This window comes from Manis javanica, chromosome 7 (genome assembly GCF_040802235.1).
Source record: "Manis javanica isolate MJ-LG chromosome 7, MJ_LKY, whole genome shotgun sequence".
Classification (NCBI taxonomy): Eukaryota; Metazoa; Chordata; class Mammalia; order Pholidota; family Manidae; genus Manis; species Manis javanica.
Genome location: NC_133162.1, coordinates 105,339,421 through 105,352,003, shown reverse-complemented (window position 1 = coordinate 105,352,003; position 12,583 = coordinate 105,339,421). Strand labels below are relative to the sequence as shown.

The 12,583-nt window shown below is 33.8% G+C and overlaps 1 protein-coding gene across 11 annotated transcripts in view; it reads right to left on the bottom strand.

Moving 5' to 3' along the window:
- Positions 1-12,583, bottom strand: part of R3HDM1 (R3H domain containing 1) — a 160,630-nt gene that overhangs the window by 111,828 nt on the left and 36,219 nt on the right. For 9 of the 11 annotated variants that reach the window (XM_037020742.2, XM_073241375.1, XM_037020746.2 and 6 more), the window contains 4 exons: positions 11,454-11,568; positions 10,326-10,404; positions 3,064-3,123; positions 2,840-2,980 (listed from right to left, as the gene is read on the bottom strand). In XM_037020742.2, the coding sequence (XP_036876637.2) occupies positions 2,840-2,980; positions 3,064-3,123; positions 10,326-10,404; positions 11,454-11,568 (395 nt within the window). Of the gene's footprint in view, positions 1-1,059; positions 1,193-2,839; positions 2,981-3,063; positions 3,124-10,325; positions 10,405-11,453; positions 11,569-12,583 lie in introns of those variants that run through there. The other 2 variants (XM_073241374.1, XM_037020754.2) reach the window with 2 other exon arrangements.

The window sequence follows — 12,583 nt, the reverse complement described above, 5'->3', positions numbered from 1 at the left end:
AACCTACTAGTTACCAAGAAAACTTAATTACAGCAGGATACATCTTTTTTCATTTATTAAAATAGGTTAGAAAGGAGAGATGCTTTTTTTTGGGAAGTTAACACTGTAAACTAAAGTAATGACTTATGAAACTGTAACAATATGTTTTATGGCTGACTGGTCTTTCCTCTATGGAAATGCTGCAAATTCTACTAGGATCCAGAAGATAGACAGAAGGCTGGGGTCTTGGAAAATTAGTTATGTAAAATTTCACTTTCTAAAATATATTCTCAGCTTCAATAAATTATTTCATTTAACATTCTTGTTACTTAATGCCATACTACTATAAAACTGGAATTACTCTTTTGAAATATGAGATACATAAAAATATAATTGGAGGCTACACAGAAGTCTAACTGAACTCACAAGTTTTTACAGTTTAACTGTACATTATATTGCCACATAATATATTGTGACTACACTACATAAGTTTCTAAACTAAGTCTAAATGATTTTCAGGAAACTTGACTAGATTTTTCATTATATATAATACTCAAGTAACACTTGTGAATATTTATTTTAACCTAGTGAATATTTAATGAGGTACTCTTATCTATCTCCTGTCAAATTTTATAAAAGAAGATTTAGGATGAGAACCATCTAAGCTGAAAAATCTCTATTTAAAAATATATTTAAGGTAACTGAAACAGAAAGCAGATCTTCACATAAAGTTAAATACAGAACTAAAGCAAAAGATAAAGAGTAAAAACAGTCTCATGACCATACTGATAGAAGAACTGCTTTCTTTACAAATTTTAAAGATTGCCTATTAGTTGTGACATTGCCCATGTATGTTGTTATTTCTGTCACATAACTGCCCCATTTACTTATACCAACTATTTTTGTAGCTGTTCAAAGTCACATTTTTTTTCCCCCAAGAAGACTGTACTTGGGTGCAAGACTGTTACCCAAAGTGAACCAAAGGTTTAATCAAGGGCCTGGCAACTTTTCTAAGAGCAGCTGGATTCCCACACCAAATAGCATTGGCAGGCATTTTAGCTAACCTTAAGACTGTCTTACCTCTTTCTTTTATAGATGCCTGAATTTACTGCCCTGCAATCGCCAACTTCCCGCTCCATTGAGACACCCCAGTGGGCACTGGGTTGTTGACATCCACAACACCACTGGTTCAAGGCTGGAGCGGGTAATATGCCTATGAGGAAAAGGTAAGTTTGTTTTTATTCAATGTGGAGCATGATCTCTAAGGTTTTCTGATTTATAGCCTTCTTCATATTTCAGAAGATAAAAAATAAGAATACAGTGTAACTTCAATATCTGAAATGTCTAATTATGCTATTCATCCATTTTTTATTTAAGCACATCATAAACATCTGTGTTTAGCTAACTTTTGAATACCTTGATAAAGTGAACCCTGAGGCTTTCTGACATCATTCACGGCATTCAAATAACTGAGGTTACACTGTATTGAAAACCTTAGAGAGTCACCAGTCGAAATGTTAGTCAAAATGCCTGCTAATGTACATGTTTGGGTATCCAGCAGCTCTGAGTAATGTTGAAAGGTACTGGTTAAATAAATTAGAGTTCCATTTACCTTCAGTGCAGCTTGTATCCTACCGTTACTATCCTACTTTAGCTATGATATAATTAATGGGAAAAGACTAACTGATGAAGGTATTTTAAAAAGACTAAAGGACAGGCAGAGGAAAATTTAATCAGGTTCACATTTGAAGTTTAAAATTTAATCCTTAAGGACAGATAGGATCCTTTTCAAAGACATCTACTTACATTAATTTAATTTTAGTTGCAGGAATTGTAGGAACAATTATTTAAAAACACTAAGTTTCACCAATATACCTATTTAGCTAACAAAAAACTATCTGAAAATACTATATTAAAGTAAAATACAAATACTATAAGAAAACCAACTTCGTTCCAGCAAACAATATGGCAGCTGTAAGGGTAAAGACCATTATGACAGAATGGACATAGTGAATTAAATACAACCATGAAATTGAACGGTTCACAGATTAAGACTCTAAGATAAGTCTAGCTTCAAGAAAGGGAGACAAATAATGAACTGAAAAGCATTACTTGACAACTGAAGTTGACTGCTGCTCATTACCAGAGATTCACTGCCACCATATATGAAATTGATACAGAAAATTCTTTTGATTAGGCAGGTCACAACAAAAGTATAAATTTTAGCTCTATTCAACTAGTTGCTTTAGGATTAGGTTTAAAAATAGGCAGGAACACCAGCACTATTTAGTTCACCAATAGTGTAAAGCTATCACTTTTCAAAGTAAATGGTTCCTCCTAACTCCTTAAAAAATTTTCCTCAGTAAATTATACATAGCCCAGATGGGGGACACTTTAAGGACAATATTTCATTAACCTACAGTCCTACCCTCCTGAGATTTGTGGAAGCAAAGGGGCAAAAACAGGTTGAAAAGATGGCAAACTGACAGACTGAATGTGAAGGTGTTAAAATCTGCTTTTTTTCTTTAAACAAGTTTGCCTAAGGTTGGCCATAGCTATTTAAATTATATTAATTTAAACAATAATGGAATGGTTATTGGACACCACTGATTTTATGACCTCTGAGGTTTTTTTTTTTTTTTTTTAAACCAATCATCATTTCACTTGCCTTATTTCAGTCTAGACCGGTGCACCTTGCATCTGGTATGCTGAATGTATTTTTTGGTTCTATCACTTGCATTTATTATGAAGCTAATTAGGTTGCTAAAATATGTAGAAAACCTCACATGAAAAGTGCTGTAGAAAGACAAAGTATCATTACACATTCAGATAACATAAACCTGTATTTCTTGATACTTACATTCTTGTATTGCTAGTTTTATTTACTATGACAGACTTGCCACTCTGATCAACATTGTGGTCTAATCCAAAGTAAGCAGCTACTCTGTGTAATAGCATCCTATGGTATGATGTCATTGGGGGGAATTTTTTACGTGGAGACCTAGAAGTAGGAGAAAAACTAATTTAGTAAGTCAAGGAGAACTGTGATGACAATTTGTTTTCTTGTTAAATGTCAGGACTTACTCATTATTACCAATGAAATCTAAAATTTCTTGTTCCAATTTCAACAGCATCATTCTGTCCCTGAAACAAAATATGAAGACTCTTATATGTAAAACTTAACACTGAAATAATCATAAAAGCTGAATTTACCTAAAATTTATTCCTTTGTGGGCTATGTCAAGATGGATGCTAGAAATATTCACACACTTTTAAAAAGTAGTTTCAAAAGAATGAAAGATGACTTTTTAATTTTTTACTATGAAAAATCTCACACATACAGAAATGTAGACAGAACAGTGCACTGAATCTCAGTGTAGCCATTACCCAGCTTCAACAGTTGTCAACATGTGGTCATTCTTAAAATAGATATATTCCGATCTGCTAAGTGTCACTATACTGGAGTCTGTTCTGTAAATATATGGATAATAAGAGCATACTAGTCTTTGCTTCCTAATGAAGCTGAGGTAGTGGAAAACAAATCTTTTTCTTAGATTCTTGACTTTGCAATCATGCTGAATTCCACAGAAACAGTACTTTAAAGAACGTGCATTGCCAGTAACAACAGGAACACTCCTATGGGAATCCAGTGCCAGTACTTAGAAGGGAAATTTACAGAGAAATAGGAAGTACATTACTAACTCAGAAGGAGAAGCCTTTTCAAGTCATTTTGTAAATTGCTATTATATATTTTCAAGACTTTGGGAATTTTTCTCATAAAAATCAAAATGAACTAAGGCCTCCAAAATGTAAAATAAATAAGGACTCTAGGGAGTACCTGCATGTGTTCCTTTAAATTACTGGGTCCTATTTAGTGCACTGACGCTATAAAGGCTGTAACAAATTAAAGGTGCCACTGCTCCCCAAAGGACCTCCTTGCTCACACACCAAGAACATGGCTCAAGAGAGTATGCCCAAGTGCATGTGAAACAAAGCAAAACAATATTAAAAAAACCTCAAAGAACCTTAAAGTTAGAAGTAGTAGTTTTACAGACCACTTCTGTCCCTGAGATTTTACAGATCAAGAAAACTAGGCCAAGAGTTTTTTAATGTTCCCCTCCCAAATAAGCACTATACATATATGGTAGGTTCGCTCTCAAATTCTAAGAGGGATCTAAGAGGGAGACAATGCCCTGGGCTTAGTCACCTGAAAATCTACACATCAACCCTGAGTTTTATCGTCCCTCTATATTGCAAAAGAAACCTCACAAAACTGAGCGTTATTTGAGTATATATGTATATAATTTTCAATTAGTTTAAAAGTCAAGAGAAAAACATTTAAAATCCAGAGCTGAAAACAGGATTACATTTTTACACAAATTCTAGCAACATTCAATTTTGCCCCCAAATCTGGTTCTCCTTTAGTATTCCCTTTCTCAGTAAGTGGCATGCACAGATTATAGTAAAAGCACTCTGGTTTGTTAGAATCTTCTTTCCAATCCTCCTATGCAGTTAATTACTACTGCAAATTTTACCTATCTTCTATCTATTTTTCCTCTATTTCCCCTGCCAATAGCCTGGATCTTAGCAATCAGGATCTCTGGCTTGACTACTACCATGTCTTCTCTCTGTTATCATCCCTTGTTCACTCCTAATCTATTCTACCTAGAGCATCCAAAATGATTTTCTAAAATCACAAGTGTGACCACATGTCATTGCCCTGGTTAAGTATTTATCACAGGTTTCCCACTGTCCGTAAGTTTTCAACTTAACATCAGTAATGTGGCCTACAAGGCAGCAATGATCTGGTCTTCACTTACCTCTTTAACCTCATCTCCTGCTCCTTACAAAACTCTTATCACTTTGGTTTATCTCTGTACTTGCCAAGCTCCTTCGTTTCTCAGGTTCTTTGAATATGTTGTTTCCTCTGCCCATAACAGCTTCTTACACTCTTTCTTACATTTTTTTCACACTTTTCTTTAATACAATTTATCACAATTATCATTATATACTTAATTGGATTATACAGAGGAGCTCAACATATGTATTTGCATGAAATAAATTAACCAAATTATTTCATCCAGAAGTTCTTTTATTATTATTTTTTTTCCTTTGAATTTTTGGGGGAGGATGGAATTTTTCTTCACAAGGCTTTCCCCCCAAAATAGGCTAATTTACATTAACTGTAAGGACCCCTTTTCTCCTAGCCTTTTGGAGTCTATTTGTACTGAGGTAATGTAATTTTTAGTAACTTTCCTGATATATACATTTGTAGAGGAAAAAAAAAAGCAGACTTTTTTGAGGCACACTTCTTCAGTGTTCATGAAACAGTACACTTAAATTGGGTTTCTGTGAGCTCAACCAGCAAGTTTAGGACATACGAAATATTCTATTGTGAATGTACTGCAATTGAAAAGAAATTTCTGTTGTCTCCATGAGAGAAAAAAAAATCTAACAATTTTACTAGTCACTGATAACCAATTCTGGCTGTTTCTCCCCTTTAATAAGTAGATCTATGGGTTACAGAGGATTTTCTATTGTTATCTAGAACATTTAATATTTAAACTAAGTTCCCCTTCTTAGTTTACTGAACTTTTAGTTATTACAAAGTAGAACTTATTAGAAAATTAAGGCCAATAACTTTCCTAGTACATTTTTAAGATTTACACTTCCTATCGTTTATCCACTATAGCTTAGTCCAACCTTCCTGTAATCCGTCATTAAGGTTAGATTTTTCTGGTAATGGCCATCAATTAAAATGAATAATCCTTTATAGAAGCACTGCATTTAGGACTTAAACTAACAGATCCACAAATAACTTTTCTTACGGAGTAAGGTTTAGCAAATGGACCTAAAAGTAGGCACTTACTGAATTATCGTATAACCTTTAAAAGGAACCAATACATGCTTTTCTATTGTTAAATAAAAAAATAATCTCAATCAAACTGATCAATAACTTACTAACTAAACAAAATCAAGAGACAACAATCTTTTAGTTATCAGTGTTCTAGTCACTGTACCAGAATTAATGTTAGAGAAACTAAGTGCAGCTGGTATACAAATGTAGGTTGTGGCAAATAAAAAAGCAGAAAACAATGCTTCCTTCTGACTATCCCCTTTCCAATGTTCCATATGACCTTGGTCAAAGAGCTACTTAGACATTACCTCCAACAAAAGTAATTTAGGAAGATTTCCAACAAAGAACAATTACATGATGTTCCTCAGAGCAAAATAAATTCCTTTTAAAATATCCATTCTCAGGATTAAGCCATGGAATTGCTCCCCTCTAATAGTTACATAATAGAGTTACCCTGTATTATCTATACTTCTTTACTACATTTTGAATTTCATCGAAGTGTAATCTCTATCAAGAACAACTTCAGGTTTCTAGATTCTACTTCAGGAATGACTAGTTACTGTAACCTCTGAAAACATTTCCTGCAAACAGGTCCAGATACATTGTTATTTAACATCTGAAGTTAAGTTTATTTATTGGGATGAAAGCAAGATAAAGATTCAATGATCTGAAGAAATTTATTATACTTTAGTATCGCTAAAAATCTGTTTAATATCTAGAAGAATTCTATGAGCAATATTCAACTTTGAAAGTGTTAGGGGAAATTTACCATACTTATTACTAATTTTGTGCCATGTATATCTGGCAATTAGTTGTGTCTTTCAGAGAATCCTGACCCAATAATTAAGTCACCCTTATTTCTCACAAAAACTTAACATTAGCTACAACTTCATAATCCATGGCAACATTAATAATTTATACATTAGCCATTACATGAATTATTCACCTATTTATTAAAATAAAAACATATACACAGAAAAGGAATTAAGTACTGATAGATGCCACCACATGGATGAACCCTGAAAATAGTATGCTAAATCAATGAAGCCAGTTACAAAAGACTACTTATATATGATTTCATTCATATGAGATGTCCAAAAAACGGGAACTTTGTAGAGACATAAATCAGGATTATGACTCAGGGCATAGAGGGGTGATAGCTAGAGTACAGGGTTTCTTTTTGGGATGATAAGTTCTAAAATTGACTGTAGAGATGGTTGCATGCATTTGTGAATATACTAAAAAACCATTAAACTGTACACTTTAAGATAACTTAAAGACGTCTGCATTTGTAGAGCAAAACAGAGAACCACACAATAGGAAAATATTTTAGAATGCATAAAAATAGATTTCTAATCTTTGTTCTTATTGATGTCTATACCAAAGGTCTAGGAAAGAAAATTTCTGCTTTTCTAGGATCCTTTCTTACTTTACTCAAATTAGCTATGTATTTTCTATCTTCCCCCTTATTTTTCAACTCACTGAGTTCTGGTTTCCATTATCCTACCCCAAATGAAACTTGTTAAAATAGCCAACAACTTCCTACTTTCTCAATAAAAATACATCGTTTTTGGTACTTTTATTTTTATCATGCTCTATTATTTTACCTTCCATTAAATTGTTCCGCCTTGGCTGACTTCTAAAAAAAATGTCCTCATGATTCTTCATTGTTCCATAGAAACCCGTCTTCGTCATTTATTTCACCTCTGTGGGCAAACTCATCCATAGCAAGTTTCACCCCAGCTGGTAACTCCTGAATATGTAACTCTAGCTGGGCTCATTTACTTGAAAACCAAAGTCTTTTTACTGCTCAGTCCTTACCTCTTGGCTTTCCATTATGCACTTCAAACTGTACTTGTAACAGAACGTTCCCTATTCCATTCAGCTTGCCCCATATTTATTTTCTCAGTTATGGGACTGCTCAGCCCAGCCAGAAACCTAGTAGCTATTCTGTTCTACTCTACCATTCCACATCCAAATGAGCACCAGGTCCTGCCATGATAGGTCCTAAATAACTTTCAAATGTGTGCTTTCCTCTCTTATAGTGTCTTACCCACATTCCTTGCTTCTTTATGGTCTTGGCCCCTCACTCCCAAATGAACCTTTCTAAAATGCAAATCCTCTAATGACTCCTCAACTTACCATGCCACACTCAGTACTTCCTCAAATGGTGCACTTTTGGCATTTCAATCAAGACTATTTTTCATTGTTTGTGACTGTCTTACAGAATTTTTTAGCATCCCTGCCTTCTCAGTAGCTCACCACTCCAGAGTGTTGGTACTATCCTAGACTGAGACAATTAGGTATAATCTTTTTTCATTTTTATTTATTTATTTTTGCTCTCATTAATCTACAATTACATGAAGAACACTATGTTTACCAGGCTTCCCCCTCACCAAGTCCCCCCCCACACCCCACTACAGTCACTGTCCATCAGCGTAGCAAGATGCTGTATAATCACCACCTGTCTTCTCTGTGTTGTACAGCCCTCCCTGTACCCTCCCACAACACTATACATGCTAATTGTAATGTCCCCTTTCATTTTCCCTGCCCTTATCCCTTCCTTCCCACCCATCAACCCCAGTCCCTTTCCCTTTGGTAACTGTTAGTCCATTCTTGGGTTCTGTGATTCTGCTGCTGTTTTGTTCCTTCAGGTTTTCTTTGTTCTTATACTCCACAGATGAGTGAAATCATTTGGTACTTGTCTTTCTCTGCCTGGCTTATTTCACTGAGCATAATACCCTCTTAGCTCCATCCATGTTGTTACAAATGGTAGGATTTGTTTTCTTCTTATGGCTGAATAATATTCCATTGTGTATATGTACCACATCTTCTTTATCCATTCATTTACTGATGGACACTTAGGTTGCTTTCATTTCTTGGCTATTGTAAATAGTGCTGTGACAGACAGGGGTACATCTGTCTTTTTCAAACTGGGCTGCTGCATTCTTAGGGTAAATTCCTAGAAGTGGAATTCCTGGGTGAAATGGTATTTCTATTTTGAGTATTTTGAGGAACCTCTATACTGCTTTCCACAATGGTTGAACTAATTTACATTCCCACCAGCAATTAGGTATAATCTGACTTCATCTCACCAACACATTTCCCCATCACTTTCTAGCATCACTTGCTACATGCCTCCCTGCTGTTCCTAGGATGTACAATCTTGTCTTCCCTTGGATCTAACACTTCCTCTACTACTACTGTGTCTTGACAGTGCTCTTATCTCTATCTCAAATCCCTTTCTCATGCTTCTCTGTAAGGACAGTTTGCTCTTAAAGCACTGCATTCAAGACTCCATTCAGACATTATCTTCTCAGTGAAGCCTTGGGGCCCCCTCCCAGTGTTTTTACAGCACCTTGAAAAACTTACAATATCTATATTAGTTATGCATCTTTTTTTTTTTACCTCAGAGACAGGGATACTTTAGGGTTAGAGATTATATCATGTTCATCTTTCTATCTACAATGCTTGGCAAATGAAAGATGCTCAATAAATGCCTGTTCACTGGTCTAATAAACCTATTGTTCTACTGGGACCACTGTGGAATAAATTTGAACTGAGGAAAAAATAAGTCCTGCAGAGTTGTCTACCTTCTTCCTTATTCCATACTATACTCCTTCAGCCCCTATTACGAGACCACTTTTCATTTTGGTGGTTTTCCTTCTGAAGTTTATGTTAAATGTGAAACAGAAAATCAAGGTGGTACTGAATAAAATAATTTCCAAATGAAAATAAAAGTTATCTTAAAGCATAAGTCTCAGAGACTACAAAATTGTTCATGTTTTCTTCCATGTGCACATACCCAATGAACTTTATTTTTATGTTAATGTATGTTAACTTACTACTCTTGAAACTAACATCTAGAGGAGAGGTTTTTAACCTTGGACTCTTCTATTCCATGAATGTCTTGGTCAGAGATTTTGTAGGTAAGCCTTTTTGTGGGGAGAATGCCACAACAGAGTTGATACCTGCCAGAAAGTTAAAGCGTACTCATTGAGTACCCTGGCAAAACAAAGGATTACACAACTAGTAAAAGTAATGACTTATATAAGTACCTTAGAAATCTTTGGGTTGAAGGTTTATAAGTAAGAAGAAATAAAAATTCTGCATTTAAGTTCGAAAACTCATTACGAATACTAAATTCTTATTTGGTTGAGTGTATTATCATGAGCTGTATTTTTTTTCATGATTTATTATTACCTATCTCAATTAAGAGTCAAATTATCTTGATGATTCTGCATTTCCCAAAATTCCTACAGAGTATGAATTATTTTTATATCATGGTGACACGCATAATGCAAAAAAATACTCATACATGTGCTTATAACACACCAACACCACCTTAGCCATAAGAAACTAAAATGCTTCTGGTGTACTTCAATAATATTGCGATCTTATTCTAATATTCTAACTCAGTAATAAATATGTATTTAGCAAAATTATGGTACTCTAGAAGCAATGTAAATTTTATAAATTTAACTTTTACCTGGGATTGTTTTTTAATGTATTTACTAAAAATTCATGTAGATCTATGCCAGTTGAATCAGTGTATTCTTGACTGGAATCTAAAAAACAACAACACAAAAACCCAATATAAAGTTGTTTGAAAACAAATCCTTTTCCCTTTTACACATGACACATATCTTAAATAAGATGAGATGCCCCACACTGAAAAAAATTGCCAGAGTAGAAAAGGGAATTTATGGTGTACTAAGATGACCATAAATTTTCTATTCTTACATAATGAGCACGACTTGTGTTTATATAACTGCAGGTACATGCACATTCCTAAAAAATTTATCTTATATGTGTGGCTTAATCTACTCTGAATTCCTTAAAGATCCTTTCATACTACCACAATCATGGTCAAAAATGTCTCTTTAAGTGAAAAATTAGAATGATTTAGATAATCACCTACATTTGTAGCATTTAAGGCAATTTAGTTCAGTTATGAATATAAGTGGAGGAAATAATTTGGAGGCAGATAGGAATTTTAGTTCTCAAAGAATGACTTAGATTTGGTCAGGTCTATCACTAGAGGCTTGCTTTACAGTAGTTTTTCAGATACTCATGTTTATTTTTTCTTCTTAAATGTAATATTCTTATGCCATTTATAAAACTGGTCAATGTAACTGGGTTTATAAATTAGAAAAGCACTTTTATTGACTTACAATGATAAATGATGGTGAAGTCACTTAAAACTCATCTATGAAAGATAAATATTCTGGGTTTCCAAGACTATTCTTACTGGATACTGGATGTTTTGGCATTAGCTCATTTTATAATAAGAAACTGAAGAGTAATAATATTGTTAGTGGAATCAGTATTCATATTATAGTGATTCTGGTATTTCAATATGAGAGACCAATACAAGATCAAAACAGTTATCTTCCTCAGTAACTCTGGCATATGTTGTTCTGGTTAATGTATCTTACTAATGTTCAGAATTGTGTTATGACTTTTTTGCCTGGATGAGCAAATACCGTATCATCCCTTCAGTCTGTTCTGTATTATTTTAAATACAGATATGCTGTGTTAATTATTCAAGGGATAAAGGATAGAGTCACCAAAGGTGAAACTAAAATTCTGTTAAGAACACAAATAAATTGCAAACCTCTTGATAACATTTTCCTGGGCAACTTATCACTGGCTTTTTCTTTTTCTGCTTCATCTTTTGAGGGTTTCTCTTCTTTTTCAAATGATTGTGTTAACTGGATCTGAATTTTCTCCTGTTGGAAAGCAAAATCAATTAATAAATGAAAATATAAAGTGACTCAGTTTTAATAACATACACTTGGTTTTTTGAGTCACACAAAATTGTACAGAGGAAAGGACAAAAAGACTATTTTATCTGATCAGATTCTTCAAACTAGAATACAACTTAACATTTTTATCAAAGTCTTGAAAGAAAATGTTAAAATTAATGTTTGAGTTGAACATATCATTGAAACATATACTCAAAATTATTTGAGAAACTAAATGTTTTCTATTACAGTTTAAATGTATCTACTTGTAAAACCCCTGGAGGACCAGAACCAAGGTCTTATTTTTTTGTGGAGATGCCAAGCCAAGCAAAAGCATGATAATTATCATCAACCATGACTAAAGAAATGTATGAGTGTCAGTACTTAATAAAAAATAGTTTATAGAGTATCCATTATAATCTCAGATTCCTTTATTCTCTTGACACATATAAATGTAAGTACAAATTTTCCAAAACCAAATCAAATCCACATGACGTTATTTCCTACCTCTGACATATATCACCGTTCCTCCTTCAATCACTACAAAGTTGTTTTACAACAGTTTCAAACAAGATTGTTTTCCTTCCAGATATGTAACATTTAATTGTGACATAACCATGTTGTATAAAAGAGAAAAGGAGAACCAATTTTACATTTCATTTTAAAAAATGTTATTATGTGTAATTTCAGAAATCAGAGAATTTGAATAATTCACATAACCTAAAAAGGTAAAAATCACATAGCTCTGTTTATTCAGGCAGCTATAAAGAAAGGCAGAGTGACTTCCAGACCTTTTCTACTAAAGATAAAGGTGTAGTATACTTGTAGACTAAATGACTGTTACTCTTTAGTGATGAAAAACATACTTATTCTTTCTGGGTGATGACTGCTAGTGGTAGTAGGGATGTCAATATTGAAGGGGCTATAAATTTCAGGACTCTTAAACTACAGTCACCAAGATTTCTATTAAACTATTTCCCCCCACATAACGTTTTTCAAA